The following is a 19,131-nucleotide window of genomic DNA, read 5'->3' as shown; positions in this document are numbered from 1 at the left end:
GGGCTTCGTTCTCACCCAGCACCAGGCCAGGAGTCTCTCTGGTAACGCTCCGACTGGCTACACAAAGCCATAAATTCACACACAGAACGCCTCATTCCAGCAGCCTCCGTGCAAACACTTGGCTCACAAAAAGCAGTCAATTCTGCCTGGAAAAGTACACATGGTTATTTTTAGGTTCCTGTTCTTTTCAAAAATAACTGGAGGCATGAATCCAAACCTCCAAAATGTGGCATCATTTCAAAGCCACAGGGGACGTTTGGAGGGCTTTTCAAATACCAAAACATCAAGTTTCCCACTGAAATAGGGCATTCAGAAGCATCTGGGACAATCCGTTATCTTGCCTTCTCCTTAGCTGCAACCCATTACTAAGCAGCAGAATTTTTTAAGTCCAGGTGATGTGACTTATCCCCAGAAACCAGCAGCTGGTATCAGGCAACAAGAGACAATGCTACTCCTGCACAAATCACTCCGCTTTTGCTCAGAACAGAGACTTCCAAGCAGGACGGGGCACCCTGAACTCAACCAGAGAGAAGTTTGCAGGTCTGCTGATGCCAAGCTTCTACTCACTTTCACACAGCAAACGTTACCTCTTATCCACAGGGCTGAATCACAGAGAATCTTCAGCATTAGGAGCTTCTGGGGTTTTCTCTCAGATGGTCTCAGAGGTACTAGTCTAACCAAATCCCAGGCTTTAGCAATGCTGACCCAGGTTTTCCTATGCTTATTTTGAAGAGTAGTAGATGATCTTCTACTAACAGAAACTCTTGTGAAACAAGGGAAGGCAATCTGTTGTAACAACCCACGGTAAACAAAACCAAAACAAGTGCTTGTCTTCAGCAGAAGGATGAGTCCACTGTGTGACTGCAGCTACCACCAGCTTCGCTTGCCCTGAGCTGCTCTGATAACCAGCAAAGCAGTGCAGCGGGCACTAAGGGACACAGACTGAAGACTTACTTCAAGGGTACCCTGGGATGAACACTCTTGGCTATGCAGCAATCAGCATTGTGCCCCAGATACCTGGAGATGGCTCTGATTTTGGATCCACGTGAGGATATTTACAGTCAGAAACCATGAAAACCCATCTGTCTCTTGATTGCACTACCGCTTTTTAATTTGATGACTGCACATGTGCAAAAATTCCCCAAGACAGACTCTCTAATTATCTAGGCCTAATGACCTTCGAAAAACCTCCGGTTTCCTTCACACAACAGTTTTCTTGAAAAGAATGGGGTGAAGCCAATCTTGGAAACTTCTCAGTACCATGGGAAAAGAAACGAGAAGATAAGGGGAGTTGAAACACAGTGAGATGTGTTGAAGTGGGACACCAGCATAATGCACGAAAGTACAACTTCCCTCCAAATATGACAGAAGAGACTAGCAAAGAATATTATTTCTAACTGATCAGGAATCAGACATCAGGAAAGCAGAGGAGCAACTGAAACTAAACAATAGCACAAGGATGCAAATATTTATAGCAAGTTGAAACATTTACACTGAATGAAAAAAGAAAGAATCCTAGCAGAAAGTTACTCCAATTATTTTTTTCCCCAGTTAGTTAATGAGACTGAACAGCCTGTCATTTAAAATGAAATTCAGTCCATTTACTAACAGGATTATGAGCTATGATTACCTACACTAGCTGGAGATCAGGAGACTTCCCAAGTCAGTGTATGATGAGCAATCTTTCCCCCACGCCTCCTGCCCAGAATGGATATTCACACTCTAAAGCTGCAGTGATAACCTATTAATAGCAGCTGTAGCTCAGCAGGAGCCAACGCGCCTCAGGACACTTTGGCAGTAGCCAAGTTTAACATGCAATTATCATCTGAAAGTGATGATGCAAAACGGATTTATTTATTTATTTAACTCAACAGATCTGCATATATATGACTCTGCATATTGCACGTAGAAAGACTCAAAAGAGACTTTTTTCTACCATACGTTTACCATTATGGACAAAACACAATGGAGATATAGACTGACAATCAGGGTTTATTTTAAATATCATCACTGGATCTTGCACATCAGACTTCACGTGTCCAAGCTCAAATTCCAAACAAGCATATTCCAGGAGGGAAAACAAGGAAGCGAATGCAACGGTTGTAGATCTGATAAAGGGCAACAAACCATAACCTCACCAAAACAATGTTAGTTAGAAGACAACACTTGTTGTCTTCTTGTTGAAGACAATCAACAGATCACTTTTCAGAGAGAAATAAAAAATCTATTTGCATTAGAAACCTAAAATAATCTAGACTTTTGGCTGTTAAAAAAAAAAAAAGCTACAGGCCCAAGTCCAGGATTTATTGCTGCCTTATGTACCACAATTTTTACTTTTACAGCAAGACAGCTGTTACATGCATGAAGTCAAAATCACCATCCACATTATTCAGACAAAGCAGCAGGTGGGATCTGAGGCTTCTTCCCATTGAACTTCTGCCAAGCTTTCCTCCTCCAAGCTTTATCTCTCTCTCTTTTTTATATATATATATTATATATATATATATATATATGTTTATGACTACCTAAAACACTAGAGTAGAATCCACAAGTTAAATGAGTTAAATGTTGCTGATCACAGACTATTTCAATCTGTGTTTATTCTGTCTCCTACATTTGGAATTTTGGGACGCCAATAAACATTTAGCTGATGAAGTTGCTTTCTGGAAAAATCAAGATACCCGGCTTCTAATTCCACACCTCCTATTATCTTTTATCTGCATTATGACACAAGTTTGTTCTTTGTTTAATAATAGTCTCCTAAAGAAGATGCTGCCTAAGAACTGATTAAAAAACCATACTGTTTGGCAAGAAAATACAAACGTAAACCTGAGATGTTTGACAAAATCTGTCTTTAAGCATCACTATGACAAAGTGATAGGAAACCAAACTTCATTAAGTCAGAAAGTGCTGCAAGAATCCAACACTTTGAGTATGCAGTCTGCTTTTCTGGAAAGAGAAATTTTATTCTAAACATTTTTCAGAAAAGAGTTATAAGAGTCAAAGAACCTAGCAAAAAATAAATAGCTTTGTTTCCATATAGTACCAGATTCTGTCACTTGGAATGCACAATATGGAAATGCTTGCTGCCTAAGGCAATCAATATGCTTTCAATATTTTAGTCCAAGTTCTTCTCCTATTCTTTAAATTACACAGCTCATAAGCAGAGTGTCTTCAGTAACAGTTCCTTTCATGTAATGCCAGCTGGGTGACACAATGGAAAAATGCCATATGGCCACTTCATGAAAAGTAAAGCATTCACTGTGTTTCCACAGCAGGAAAGAGTTAGCAGCCTGATATCAATCCTGCTACAAACTAGTCCCACAGCAAGCCCAGCATCCTTCTGAAGAAGCTCATGCTACACAGTGAAGGCATTTCTGAAAGAAAGCTCACTGAGGCAGATGGCACTGTCACCTTCACCAGCCTCTTTCCCAAGGGGAGGGTTGCAGCATCCTTCATCACACGACAAGCCCTTTAAAAAGGGCTCACGATCCCAGCAGAGCCACAGAAGACTGTGAAATAAAGGCTCACTCATCAACAACCTGCCACTTGATCACACACTGCTGGAGCTCTGAAAGTCGTGTGGTTGAAACCATTCCATTACCGGAATACACAGCAATAATGGCTCTGCACAAAGGAAAATGGAGAAGTTGTTTCTCAAACGCAGGAATGCACCTCAGCTGCAGTACACATTGCTAGCAGCAACTACTGAGCAGGAAGGAGTGCCCCAATGTCTCTGAGCGATGAGGGAACAGCCCTGATCCATCCAACCTTTTTCTTGAACATAGGGAAGCAGCAGGAGAAGCATATACACAAGTATTTTCAGAACTCCTAGTGGGTCACTATTGCACTATGACTATGTACATGTCCTCACAGCCAAGTGATTGGCTAGAGAGCAATTTTCTAATGACAAGAGGAGAGAGAAAAGGAAAAAGGGAAGGAACAGCACAAAACAGTGTATGGTTCTACACACGCTTAGAAGTGTAATTCCAGAGTGAAAAACACATCCACAACGATTAAGTATTATTCAGAGGAAGTGGAAAGCTGTTCCAGCATTTGTCCCCAGCCCAAGATAGACAGATGTGATGACCAGTTTACTCCTGCTCTATTTCCACCCTCAAAGCACCTCCTTTCCAAGTCAGAGCTGACCGCTTGCCATCATTCCTAAGACCACAAACTCACCCCCTATCTCCAGCTACAAATCATCTGCCCTATTAGTTGGGCATGGAGTTTTCTGCTGATATCCAGAATTTTAACCTCCTGCCACCCCCTCCATCTTCTGTCCCGGCTGACCACACCTTCACCTTCCTGTGAACCAAAGCTTCAGCTTTTGTTCCTTGCAGAAGATTCCAGAAACCCAAGCAGGGGGGTGCCATTTCCAACAGTCTACCCAGAAGAAGACCCACACCATTAGGGAGAAAAAAAAAAAGGAGGAAAAAAAAGTAAAAGGTTTTAATACAGAGAAGACACATGGCAGCCTCACATCATGAACAACCAAGTTCTGAAAGAATAAATCTTCCAAGAACTTATGGAAAGCCCTGAAAGTACTCCCGGTAACACCATACCAAATGACAAGTGAGACAGAGAGAGGGTCCTGGGAGGATGTCTCAGAGAACACTGTCCTCAGGACCAAGACAGAAGCCAGGGAGCAGACATGACTCCTACTGCTGCTTGGCTGATGAAGGGCTGCAGAGGACTTTGTACATTCCGTACATCAGCATGAAGCACAAAGTTTTTCAGTTGAATTTCACTCACTGTGTATTCTGCATGTTTTTTCCCATACCATTTCATCCACTTTCTGAACTCTCTGTCCATCGTCTAGAAGAGGGAGGAAAAACAAAGCCAACAATTAGGACATCTCATTATGTTTCATTGCAGCAAACAGAGATGCAGCTCTGACAGTGCTCACTAACCCTTTCGCCTTTTCTTTTTCCCATTAATACTCAAAGGATAGACAGACAGATATTTATTGCAGTTTCTTTTCCATAAGAAAAACATTCGCAACAGTGTCAAGTCCAAGCTGCCATTTTCTTCTTTTCCTCACCCTTTTCAGCAGCATTACACATTTTAAGCAAGGCAATCTGAGTTGACACTGCTCACCACCAAAAATGGCACAACTTTAAGTAGCTACTGTGTTGTGGCACATAACCCCACAGAGAGGAGGCAGTGAATGCACATCCGTCTAAGCACAGATAGCAAGGGAGCAAACAGGATAAAGATAGGTCTGCTGGGGTGAATGAGGAAGCAGAAAGTGGCACGCAGGGCAACTGCACCAGCAAATAGAAGGAGAGCTGCACTTGCCAGAACAACAAGGAGTGCTTCCAGCTATATGTAAACAGATCAGAGTTGCAGCGGATGGAAGGCTACACTGCCCAGCCGGAGAGCTGGCGCTGGTTTTCCATTGGCACCATGAAGATGGCATGGTGCCTTACAAATAAACACCTCCATGTGTACAAAATCTTGTCCCCACCGTGTAAGCTGACAAAAAGCAGCACAGGTGACTTCTTTATAGTGGCAGTGAGGATCCAGCTAAACCTAGACAACACATTTAAAAATGACATTCCAGTGTCTTGCAAGACTCAGCAAATCTCATGTACTTTTAGGAATTTAACTCCACAAATGAAAGGCCCAAATTTGGAGGTAGCATTGAAAGGAGATAAGGAGTGAGCAGGAGTTCTCAGAGCTGTGGAGACCTCCATCAGCGGGTCAATGTCCAGTGTGTGTAACAGACACATTTTAAAATTCTTTGCTTCAAAAGCACCCCAAAGCTTAATAGGGCAACTCACAATAATTTTTTATACGCTGTATGAACTTATTATGAACTTTCTTTTCAATTAAAACTTCACTAAAGCAAACCCGTAAGACACTTCCTCTTTCGCTGAAGCTTTTCAAAGCCATCTGCAGTCATTATCATAGCAGCCAGAGATGTGTTGCCACAGCCAATCTTAACTAGAAACTTAATTCAATCTCTTTCACAAATGTTTGTCAGAGCTGGAAAGACTGGTCCACTAGACACAGCACAAGGCAGATTAGCTGCACGCAGGCAGCAGTTCTTTAGTTGCTAAATCTGACAGGTCATCACCTGTAACCAGAAGATTAATGCTGTACATTTTGTTCATCCAGCAAAATATGAAATACTGGTGCACTTCTGAAAGAGAAGGTAAGCCACTAGTTAATACTAATATTTAATTTGTGTTGTTTTTTTTTGTGTGCACTAGCCACTGTCACTAAGGCCTTATGTTTGCACAGCGATATGAAGGGGTATAAGTGCAAATGAGAATTTGACTTTCCCTCTGTAACACTCACCTTTAAACTAAGCTTACTATTAAACACAGATAGGACTTCAGGCCTTGCAAGTTACTTTCTGTAAGTAACCAGAGGCTTGTGCAGAAGAACTGTAAGGAGTACTCCAGTTGGAAACTTCCACTGGGTCATAGCAGGGGAAGCAAAACTGATTTTTAGATCATTATTTGATCCTCTTCACCGCTGTTTATTCGTTTTTGTGCTCACCAGTGAAAACATAGATCAAGGATTTTTTTTTTTCCCTTCATAAGGTATAATTTTCTAGCTTGTACAGACTCAGCCAGCTTATTTTTAACAACATGGAGGGCTTAAGTTGCTGTTGAGTCTACTGAAGAAAATAAACTTCTTATGGTAAGGCATGACTAAACTTTATTGTTTGCTTGTAGCTCATTTGGCTTCCAGGTCTGCCTTGGAATTGATTACCTTTGTGCATCCCCATTGGCACAGAATTAAAGAAGCGTAAAGAAAACTGCCTGCCTGACTAAATATTACCATCTTCTTGTAAGACTTCATCTGGGTGCCTACAAAGCGGTTGTTATCCAGACACCCAACACAAGCCTCATCAGTTAGCCTACAACAGTTCAATAACCAAGATGAACTTCAGCTGTGTGATACCAGAAAGGGACAGCACTGACATAAGCAGAAAGATAGCTTTTAAAAACTTTAAGGATCATTTGTTCACTCAATTCATTCCCAGATTTGTTTAGTGATATCGTTTCTGAAAGCATTGTGTTAAAGCCATTTCTGACAGAGGGCTGCAGGTGCTTCGGTGAAGCCTACACCACATTTCCTTGTGAATTGGTCCTGTGCCATTACTATTAAACGGCTTCATCTCCTGGTCCTGAAATCACTTCAAGAACATGCTAATACTCCTCCTGTGCACTCAGCAAGCACTGCTAGGAAATGACTATGCCCACTCCTCTTTCCCCAAGCACACTGTGCTCCAGGTCTTCATGACCTGAGAAGCAAGAGCATCTAGGACTGACGCTCTGCTTTTTCTTCCTGTGAACTCCCAGCAGTTAGCAGTAATTCTGAACTAGTGAGGTAGCCTTCACAAAGACACAAACATGCAACTCACTTCAAGCAACTCACCTCAGCATATTTGGCTGGAATATCAGCTTTCTCCACACCATAGTGATGTTTGCAGTTTGTGGCTGCAGCTACTTGAAGCACCACCTGACCCACACCTGCAGAAGAGAAATAACAAACCTGAGAATATGTTTCAGTAGAAAACCACTGCAAAGGGAGACAATAAGAGCTTTTAGAGCAAAGGACAAGTCGAAAAATGCAGGTATTGTACGGGACAAGGCTTCAGAGTACAGCCTCAGCTCCCAGCATCTATTCCTCAAATTTAAAGCAGACTCAAACCAATGTGCATTACTGAAATTAAGTCCCATTTTCCTACAAGACATGTTATGTACTGAGAACCCACTTTTCAGTAAAAGGAATTTACATCTTGGCTAGGAAGTGTGTGCTGCAATTTAACTTTTAGAACTTATAGAAAAAAAAAAAGAAAAACTGGCATTACAGTTTTGACATTTACATTCTTCAGTACCTTTAGCACTTTTATAATAGTGTAAGACAACATTTACAGTCTTGCTTATACTGATAAACATTGATGGCTTCTTCTATTAAATATAGAGGCTCACTTCTAGAATTTCACACAGGCTTATGAATAGCTGGATTTACAATTTTTGTCCACAAACTTTATAATTGAATCTACAGATTTTTTAATTGTATTTCACTATTTAATTAATTGAACGGTTAGACAAACCCTACCTCATCCCAAAACAAATACTTGTTGGTCACATACCTAAGCTATTAATTTGAAGACTAACTAAAATGTTTGTTTAGCAATACTGTTATTAGCTTTCACTGTGAAACGCAACACAAATTCTGAGAACACATAGAGCTTATTAGTATATGGGCTAGTTTAGAATACTACTTCATAAAACATGATAGGGTTCAACACTCAAAATTTCAGAAGCGACCACACTACACTGGCACAACTCCATAATACTTAAAAATGCATGAACTTCCTTCCCAAAATCTACTTGCATCAGGCACGCTACCAGCAGTAATTAGCTGCCATTTCTACACCTTAGTTGAATGCATTCCCCCTCCTCTACCCCAGCTTAGGTTAAAAAGGAAAAAGGGAAAAAAATCAGTTAGATTTCTGCCTGTACAAGTGAGATCCACGTTTTGCAAACACTAGAGCAACACCGTTCCATTTGTTAAAGTGCTCACTTAAAATATTCTGAAAACATCCAACATTCATCAATAGTAGATTGATGCATCACATTTTGTCTATGACTAACACAAAATGCGTTCTTGTCTCACCAGTGCACTTAATCATTCCATGGATGACCACATGGGAAACAAGAGTGAATCTAAGAGGATAGCCCATTTACACAGAAAACATATTGCTGTTTTCCATTTCATTGGCTGCCGGCAGGAAGCGGCACTGGTAATTGAAGGGGTGGAACTCCTGCCTTTAAACCATTACCACTATAATGCTGTCTGGCACAATGAGAACTCTAGTGCTGACAGGGTTTTTTGTTGTTTCACTTTTTTTTTCCCTTCCTAATTCCCATTTTGCATACACATGCAGATTTTATACACATGCAAATACAGATGTACAAATTTCTGCAGGGTATGGGCAGAACATGATCGGAAGAATAAACATTTCCCTGTTTCTTATTTCCAAAGAGCAAGGAGGACAAAGACTAAAGGGAAGATCAAGAACACACTGTACTGACAGAAATCACAATACAGCATAACAAGTTACTAATCTTTTTTGTTTTGTTTTTGTTTAACTTTTTTTTTTTTTTTTAAACCAGAATTTAACTGTATTGTGACCTCCATTTGCCTAATAATGATGCATACCTGCATAAATTCCTCCCACTTCCACAAGTTTCTGGCATCACAAAGACAACAAAAATGGCCACAGCATCCTGGGGTCTAGCCCTGCTGTTTAGCCACTGCTGTATGCACATAACTACTGGAAGGACATTAACATTATTAGTAGTAATAATATGCTATGACAATGTTCATATTTACACTACACTCAATACTTCATTGTTTAGAATTTACGAAAGTTTACTCCCTTCAGTATAACCTCAGGAACGATGCTGTTTTCAATTGTTCAGTGCTCCAAACACTGGAAGTCAAAGACTTCTGAATTTAAACCATATCTTTAATACGTGACTCCCTATACCTTGAATTTTTACACTGTTGATCAGCCTCCAAGATTAAAGTGGGAAGAAGGTTAGCAATAAATACCTGACTTCAATTCTGATGGTACTAGGTACAAATATCCAGCATTTGACCTTGATCACACACTTCATCTTGTTACATGATCAGCAGAACTGCAAGGTTTCAGATATCATCTTCTTTAACCTTCCTGAACAAACAATTGCAAGTATCTAAGGCAACATTTTTTTTCTTCCAGATGGAAAATAGTTTATCAGATCTGATACCTTTCTAAATGTCTCGTTTGAACATAAGCCATCGAACCAGGAAATCTAATACATAAATTCCAAAGAGGGAGGAAGGGGTTGGGGCGACCCTTCCCTGATAGCCTTGACTGGAGACATACTAAGTTGTGGGGAGGAGGATGGTAGTCGTGCTTGTGTTTAAATCTAAATTAGATTTGGTTTTTAACAAATTAAATATATTTTTTAAATATTTTCCCCAGAAGCCCTGCATCATACCAAAAACAAAACCAAAACATAACTTCATTTAAAACTTCACAACCAATCCAGTGAAAGGGGAAATTCTTATTACTACTTTCCTGCTCTAAACCAGATTTTAGCAACAATCAGAACATCATCTCCTTGCTCATAATATCTGTTCCACATGCATGAGTTGTATCTGGTTTCTTTACCAGATAAAAACATCTCCCTTTAAAACTCTAACCTAAACAACAAAATGCAGTTGCAGGTTACTTGACAGATTTTGTGGGGGTCTCACAATGCAGCAGTTAAAGCTAGCCATAAAGCCTTTATTGATACACTGAAAAGTAAACCAGAGGGGAAAAATATGGTTAATTTTCATATTACATGCCAAGTGTTTCATGCTGTCATGGGAGAAGTCAGGAAATCATGTTTTCATATATGAATGGCATAAACTGAATTCACAGAAAATGGATGAATCCTTAAAAATGAAACTGCTGTTATTATCTTTTAAAGCATCATTTTTAATATTGTTTCTTCTTTGTAAGTGTATTCACCAACAGCAACAGACACCAAGAGTTTTCTGTAATAAGGGTTTATTGCATTTGTAGGCTGACATTTCACCACAGGGAAGAACGTCTGGGATGTCTGCTTGGTCTACTTAATCCTGTCATGAAAAGCAGAAGCATCACTGGGGATTAACTAGCAAAGGTGCTTATTCTATAATGCAATCCTTAGTCCTGGTTTACTTTCCAAATGTGAGGTTTTGCCTTTTTTTTCCTCTGCTCGTAAGAAAGGAAACAACAGTGAGCAAAAAGAAGGAAAAAAAACTTAAGTTACTGGTCACTCACCACTGCCCAGGTCAACAAACAAATCATCCTCAGTCATTTTAATTTCATCTATCATTTGGGCCACTAAGTCGAAGGAAGTTTCTCCATAAACCTCTGGGGAAAAGGGCTCATAGTTGTTGAGTTTCTCAGGATCAGTCACCGAGTGGTTATACACTTGCTGCAGGATGTGACGGAGGAGTCCGTTGGAGGGACGTGTGTTCAGCTTCATCGGTTGGGTGGTTCCCTTCCACTACACATAGAAAGCAAGAAGACATGAACCCAACGTGAGCACAACAGAACATCACCAGAACAAGGCTGCGTTTGTGTAACACAAAAATGAGAGAAATTCCCTCCCATCCCCTCTCTCACTTGGGTCCAAGATGCTCTGTAAATACAAAAAACAATGAATGACACTAAAAAAATACACAATCGTGACAGGTTATTTGTCTCACCTCAACTAACAGGTAATTTAAAATATGCCTGATAGAAATATGTGGTAAAAAGAAAATTAAAGAGATGTAAAAATCAACAGACAATGGAAAGCTTAATTCTGAACATATATGGAGTAGGAGTGCAAGTTTGTTCACCCCTTTTTTATTTACTGATCACCACTGAATAGTACAGTTGCTGATGTTAACCGTACTGTCAACGTAAGAGCAGTTTTGTTTTTTATCAGGAATTGTAGGATGGGAGGGATCATGTGTACACAAACAGGGAGTGGCAGGAAAGAGATGGCAATCAAGCTTTCTTTTTTCTTCAAAAAGAAAACACTCCCTCCTAAACAGTTTTTAGTTTAAAAAATGTTTACCTTTCATTTTGATAAGGGAAAATAAACAAAAAGGACAACTCCAGAATCCTGCCTATATATTCCTGTATTTGAAATTCAGATGGAAAGAAGAAAATTAATTTTTAGCAATTAAACAACATAAGCAAGAAGCCTAAATCCAAACGAGCAGATTTTAGGGAGCTGAATGCCCATAAAGTGAAGGAACACCTGGCAGAAAAAGTCTTACTGCCTTGTGTTTTTCAAGTAATTCATACAAACACATTTGAGAGGGAAAAAAACAGCCTTATTTTCAAAATTAAATAAAATACTAACATTAACTCATTACTCATGTTTTACTTCCTCCAATTCAGCCTTTTAAAGGAATAAGGAAAAAAAACACCTTGTTAAATTTGTCTGAACACAGAATACATTCTAGCTTTCCCCATCGGAGTGATCCTGAAGAACAGAGCAGCTGAACTGAATGGCAAGCAAGGAAATTCCTAAGCCATGGATCACTGCCACAATACACAGGAGGGTTCATATGGATTACTTAAGTACCCATAAGCCACAGATTTCCACAAGCACAAGTAAATCTATATGATAAATCCTTGTGAAACAATTACAAGCTAAATACACCAGAAACCTTCCCCCCACACACCCCACCACCAAAGGTAACTCAGCTATTTCAAAGTGCCAAAACAATGGAGCTAAATGTGTGCACAAAACATGATAGTTTACAAATCTACAGTTTGGGGGAAAATGTTACTATGTTTTTTCTTCCAATAAGAAATGCCCTCCAATACTAGCTCTTTGACTGCCCTACTGTGATCAAGAAAGCAAGGTTTAATGTAAGATTTATTAACTCCCCCCAAAAATGGAAGTAATGAAGTACAAGTGATGCAAATAGACTGAGACATGATCCAGCCCTAAATCGGTCACACCTTTCAGATATTTACTGTATGTGAATTCAAACCAGTGAGATAAACATCATGGCATAACAAAGGTAAATACATACCAACTGATGAATGCTGTCAATGGCTCGGTTGTACTTGTCACAAAGCCTCTGCATGCTTTCAAAGCTACAGGGGAGAAAGAATGTGGGGTCAGTTAGATAGGAAACTTTAAAAGGCAGGTTTGAAGGTACAACCTTTAGCCTTTCTGTCCTTATAGAAACTAAGTAGGTGGCTATTTACAGTTTGTTTCTTGCAGTGCATACAATTACTTACACAGCTTTAGGTCATTGCATAGTTTCCTTCAAAAAAAAAATCCCAGTTGACTAGCGGTACATGATATACATGTATAAGCAACAAGTTCTGCAATACAATACAACCTATTTGTGTAGTGGAAGAAAAAAGGCACTTAAATTTTGGAAGCTGAACATTAATATAATATTAGTTCCCTTAGTGAACAGGAAAATAATTTAACTTAAACTATGATTTATTAGAAAGTTTTCTAATCTCATAGTCCATTACTTTCTTTTCTTGTCCTCAGATGCACAGAAATGTAAGACATTTGTAAATTGTTCTCCTTTGCTCCACCAGCTCTCCTTGATAATTAGTCCTAGGGCAAGCAGAAACTAACTTTGTGCCTGAAAACAGACAGAACCAGCACACCCATCAGAAAAGCACAGTGATTGCTTTGTGCGTTGGTCAGGATTACAGTCGGTTCAGCCAGATGCATTAATAACAGAAGCTGAGAGGATTAAAAAAATCATTTCAGGGAAAAAAAGATATTGCTAGGAACATCAGCCATTACACAAGCAGATCCCACAAAGCAACAGGGGAAAAAATAAAAGGAGTTACAGTGCAAGATATTTAAATCACGGCCATCCCCAAATCAAGAAGAGGGAAAACCAGGGGACAGGAAAAGAAGGTGGCCCTTCAGCCTCTCATGAGCCCCATATTATTGCTGTGCTGACTGAGACACCCCACTGAGGAGCACTGCTGACTTCCACTTCAAGCTTTCAGCTGCACACCTTTAATTCAGTCTTAAGGCAAGGCAGGAGTATGAAATGAGTTTCTGTCCACACGGTACCTGCATTCCTACCATCCACCACTTTCTGTTCACATCCATCTGTCAGTCCATCTGCTAAAAGTAATTTTTCCTGACACTTTTTTCAAGAAAACAAAATAAATTAAAATCATTACTGAAATTACAAGTTTATGACTTCCTTGAAAAGTTGCAGAAAGATAAGCGAGGTGCGACTTGTGGGAATAGATGGGTTGTTTCTTTTATTCGGTATCACTGCTGGCAACACGGACACCACCCAGTTAGACATGCCCAGCCAGGCCACCAGAATCACAGAAGTTAGCAAGGTGTGGATTGGGCTCTTCTCCCAAGCATAAAATGATAAGACAAGGAGAAATGGCCTCAAGTTGTGCGAAGGAAGGCTTAGGTTGGATATTAGGGGAAATGTCTTTACTGAAAGGGTTGTTCAGCACTGGAACAGGCTGCCCAGGAAAGTGGTTGAGCCACCATCCCCTGAGGTCTTCAAGAAACGTGGAGATGTAGAACTTAGCAGCGTGGTTTACTGGTGGACTTGGCAGTAGTAGGCTAAGGGTTGGACTGGACGATCTTAAGAGGTGTTCTCCAACCTCAATGACTCCGTGATTCTACGATTTTAAGTTACATCACTGCAGTCTCTGTGCATAAATAATGGATTTAATGACAAGGGATGCTGGATCCTGATTTCTCCTTCTGAATTCACCAGGAAGAAGAGAGGGACTAAAACATCTTGCAGTGAAAGAGTTAAAATGAAATGCCGAGAGGAGGAAACAATACCTTAAGCAGATCACGATAAAAGTACCTGCATGGGGCTCAGGACAATAGCCAGTGATAACTTAGAAAAGGATGGATTTTCATCTGTAATTCTCATTCTAAGTTTAGCCATGCTGTGGACTTGAACAAATTCAGTCTTTCCCATGACAGCAATTAAGGTTGTTTTTGCAAGCTACAGCTTGAGGGTCATCTTTTTGTCCAGTCTCAGAACAAAAAAGTCACTGCACAGAACCTCAGACTTCTCCAGAGACAACGCAGGGCCAGGGTCTGCCTCCCCCAGCCTCAAGGTGAATGCCACGTACTATACATTCATTTTCAGCTGTGTGTGGAATAGGCCTTCACATGTAGCCACAACCATCCTAAAATTACTTCTAGCTGCCTAAAAGAGCAGTATGAATTCTTTGCCTTTTAATTTATCCCTCCACCCAAACAGGGTCCTACTTGCACTGCATGCTAAGCAAAGGAGGAACGGGAAGGTTAACCTCCCACAGGCATGGCAGGCGAAGGACACAGTGCTGACAGACAGTTCTGGCATGCAACTTTCTAAACAGGAATTCTTAGTTACTACAAAAGTAAAAACCTCAGTGCCATTCAGATTCCTAACGCTGGATGCAGTCCAACCACACAGATACCGATCATTGTTTCAGAGTGAGTAATTCCAACGTACACACCAGAGCTCAACTTTCTGCTGTGTGGAGTTTCCAATTATGTCCTTAATCCAACAGCCTTTGCCAATATTTCTGTTACACATTTCCTACCAAAAATAACTCTGCAGAATCTGAAGCCAGTTCTAAAAGAAAACTTTGGTTCGTAGTGTCTAAGAATAACTAGTTACAAACTGATTCACTATGAACCGTGCTGGCCTGTCCTCCTGGTGGGAAAAAGTATTCCTCTCACCTTTTTGTGTCATAGTCAATTAAAACATAGTTTTCCATAGCAAGCTTGAGATCTGGGATTTCTTCACAGACCCACCTGGAAGAAGAAAAGAAATAGAATAAAAACAACATATACAATTACGTATAGCAAGGCAGTCTCTGTCTCAATTCTAAACAGGCATTGCTATGTATTACAAGAGAATGCTGCAGCAGACATGAAAGCTCACAGTATTACCAGGAGTAAGGCAGAAATCATAAAATGCTAATTGGAAAGCTGCAGTAGTTCATCTTTGTGTTTAATAAACAGTAAGGTGCCCATAGACATTGGCAGTAGTATGAAGCTCTTGAAATGGCTTCAAAATCAGGTGATAAACATATTCAATTTATCTAAAAATATTCAAAGCCATACATGATGCTAATCTAACATAAAATGTAATGCAGAAGTGCAGGATTTTGAAAGGATTTTTAACAAAACCGATACTATAACAAGCTTGACAAAGCTGAATGTGGATAAGACATTTCCTACAGCACCCCAGAACAACACTGCCAGTCATTCATTGCAAGGATATTCTCCTCTGTGTAGAGCTCTAATCTGCTTTTACACTTCAGATGACCCAACCTGAAACCGATTTTCAAGAGCAATTTTAATAAAAGACCCCTTTTTCATGCTGAATTAAAGCCCCATATGTTGTTGTCATTGGTAATGGAAAGCTTGCACCCTCTTACAGCGCATCTGACAATGGTATCTCACAGGAGATCTTCACTCTCGAAAAATAGTAAGATTAATTCTTTTCAAAGACAACTTCAAAGCCACATAGGCTTTGGGCACACTTTCTTCCAAAAACACCAAAACAGGAAAGCACTATCATCCCCATTAAGAAACCTCCGAGAAAGGCACAGGATGAATTCCAACAGGAGTGGCAGTTTCTTCTTTATGTACCTTGATGCATGCTTCAATTTTGAAATGGTGAAAAATGACAAGAGATCGAAGTGGTCTGGTTCCTTCTGGCTGATTCACTCTTATTATATAAACAGATATATGCAATTAAAAATAAAAGTTTCACAACCGTGGCTGACTCTCTTCTGGTGAATACCTATTATCCCCCTGAACATTTTATAACTTTGATCTTTGTGGTTTTTTTCCACTTGAATTAGGCAAATGGGCAGCCAACAGCTGCTCACCTCTATATCTTGAAGACAAAAATACTTCTTGACTTCTTCTACATCAGACTTACATAACCACATTGTGGTTACTTTGCACAAGGCAGACAAAGGCAGTATGAAAGCCTGCTTTCACTGCAATCAGGTTTGAAACAAAGTTGTGAAACATTTCTTTGACCAAACTGCTTTCTAATGCAACCTTCCTCTTGCTTTCAGGTAGCATAGCACTGTAAACACCAGCACAGATGATTGGTAACCATTTTCAGCAGCAGCTTCTCAGCACCAGCACAAGTGAACTGGGAGTAGCAGTGGCAGGGCATCTCATGCCAAGCTTTTACAGTCAGAAAAAGAAGATTTCTTTTAAAATAACAAAGTCTCAGCTCTAGCCTCCAGCACAGCCACTACACATTTCCTCCTACCACAGCCCATGGTAAAATATTTTGATTTCATCTATGTAAGTGGTATTATCAACACTGCTACTTAGCTCTCCCACTCACGCTGGGAGCAGCTTCCTGGGCCATCTGGGACTGAGCAGATTCCAAGCTCAGGTGGCTCTGAGACGCTGCTCTTTGCATTGTCTCTCTACCTGCACTATCCAGCCATGAGAACCTACTGCAGGAAACAGCCCTCCAACCCAGATAGTCTGTACAGTGAAGCTCTAAAACAGTTAACACAAGCAGTTTTTAAACAATCTAAAGTGGATAATACTGACCTCAGATGTTTGGGGTGTTTGTGTCAGTATCATAAAGGTAGCTCTACAGCAAGTCACTTCCTAATCCTGCTGAAACAACAGCAAGCCATATCATAGCCACAGGTTGTATTGACCCTAATACTGTTTGGAAACACTCGGACTTCTTACAATGTGTGTTTGACTTTCACCTTTAGCCGCCCATTTTTCCCCAACATTGGTCCAACTCTACCAGCGGTCAAGAGGAATGCTAACAGGGACATCAATCCCAAAGGGATGCTGCACCATTCCAACAACAAGGAGAAAAGGGAGAGGGTGAGGAAAAGGATGTGCTGTTGATTTTTCAACAGGACCACAACTTTCAACACATGCCAAAGATGTTTTTTTGTTTGTTTAACTTTTCTCGTCTAAAGGTTGAACACAAACTGCCTTCACTGGTTACTGAAGCAGAGTTTCCTCAAAGCATTGCAACCTTTGCTATAAGCAGCACCAAACGTTAAGCATCGCTATTTATTTTTAATCCTGTTCAAAAGAACATGGAATGTAGCAAGTTAAAACAAAGTTAAAGTTTGACAGGAAAAAGCTAGAGATTTTTGTTGCAGAAACATCAATTCAGCTCAAAAAGTAATTTAAAGCTAAGATGTAGTTCTGACTGTTGCCCTCCTTCATATCCCAAGATGTCCATCCACCAAGACACAGAAATGCACAAGAAAGGGTTCCAGCAATGTCTGCATTGAACACTTACCGAATTGTCTCAATAATTTCATGAGCAGCATCATGGTGTTTGTCCTGAAATAAGAGGAAAAACAGATGTTTTTAAAAAGACATTAAATGTGCTGTTCTTCAGAAGATTACAGGAATCAGTCTTTTTCAGTACACAGAAGACACGTGTACTAAGGAAGGAGTCTTTGATTGACACCCACACCATTAAACTAATCAAAATTAGACCTCTAAGAAAAAAATAAGGCTTAAGGAAATATTTTTTTCAAGCCTCTATGAACTAGCATACACTTTATATGAAGGATCTATCATTCTACTTCCTTCTTTGTCATTGCCTGAAATCAGGAACTGCGTATCTGATACCATTGACAATTTTATTGGTATGCAGAAGGTACATGACTGCAAGCTGCACAGCGAACAGGTGATTTCATCGACCTAGTAGCCGGTACACCCTCACATCTCCAGATGGACAGTCAGATGAATGCAAAGAGAATGGCTTTCTAAAATAAAGCATCAAATGAGCAGTAGGAGCGGTATCAGTGTAAAAATCTCACAGCACAAAGAAGAGAGACCTGAACACACAGACCTCTTTATCAACTGAAAAACAAAAACCACCCACACAACACATTAAAACTTGCGCACTACAAGTATACACTAGACTGTGAGGCACAGATGTTTGTTGACATTAATTTGAGAGTTTACTCAGGAGCACAAGCGTGTTTAACAAGCCATTCCAAGCACACACCCATAAAGCCCTTGTAGCTGCATCTATATGCACCATGCTACAAAAAAAAAAAAGTCTATTTGGGGGAAGTTACAGGTGTTCCTATATATATTGTTGTATCCATCGTGTGAAGACGTGGTTAGCAGAGTCCATCTGCACAGTTTGGGTTATATTTAGACATTTGTTTCTTAAAGTGGCTTTGATCTTTTAATTAGGAGCCCAGTATCTAAGGACATTTCAGAGTTAAAAGCATATAGGCTAGCGCTCTCAAATAAATCCCTTGTCCCTCATCTTCTGCTGCAGAAGTGTAATTTCTATAGAGTTACCATGGGAAATGCTATAGCAAAGTGCAGGGCCAGGTAACAGAAAGCAAAGGACTGAGGCAGGGGAGGGAGGCAGTGGAAGAAGAGAAACACTAATGGACAGATGACCTGAAGGCTGGGGATTATTTCTACTTCTTCAAGTCACATGCTGTAAGTCACATAGAAGCTTTTCCCATCAGCATTGCAGCTCTCACATATGCATGAGGGAACAGAATTCCCCCTTATGTAAGCAGTTCATATGCTCAGGACCAATCAGACCTGTAAGAGTTCTCTTTCCAGAAACTCACAC

At 40.2% G+C, this 19,131-nt stretch overlaps 1 protein-coding gene across 8 annotated transcripts in view; it reads right to left on the bottom strand.

Moving 5' to 3' along the window:
- DOT1L (DOT1 like histone lysine methyltransferase) overlaps positions 1 to 19,131 on the bottom strand; it is a 70,528-nt gene that overhangs the window by 36,649 nt on the left and 14,748 nt on the right. For all 8 annotated transcript variants that reach the window (XM_038169177.2, XM_038169176.2, XM_038169175.2 and 5 more), the window contains exons 2-7: positions 17,821 to 17,864; positions 15,249 to 15,323; positions 12,589 to 12,652; positions 10,829 to 11,057; positions 7,396 to 7,490; positions 4,756 to 4,818 (exon numbers count right to left, since the gene is read on the bottom strand). In XM_038169177.2, the coding sequence (XP_038025105.1) occupies positions 4,756 to 4,818; positions 7,396 to 7,490; positions 10,829 to 11,057; positions 12,589 to 12,652; positions 15,249 to 15,323; positions 17,821 to 17,864 (570 nt within the window). The remainder of the gene's footprint in view (positions 1 to 4,755; positions 4,819 to 7,395; positions 7,491 to 10,828; positions 11,058 to 12,588; positions 12,653 to 15,248; positions 15,324 to 17,820; positions 17,865 to 19,131) is intronic.

Source organism: Anas platyrhynchos, chromosome 29 (genome assembly GCF_047663525.1).
Source record: "Anas platyrhynchos isolate ZD024472 breed Pekin duck chromosome 29, IASCAAS_PekinDuck_T2T, whole genome shotgun sequence".
Lineage (NCBI taxonomy): Eukaryota > Metazoa > Chordata > Aves > Anseriformes > Anatidae > Anas > Anas platyrhynchos.
This window is presented reverse-complemented; position numbering and strand designations above follow the sequence as displayed.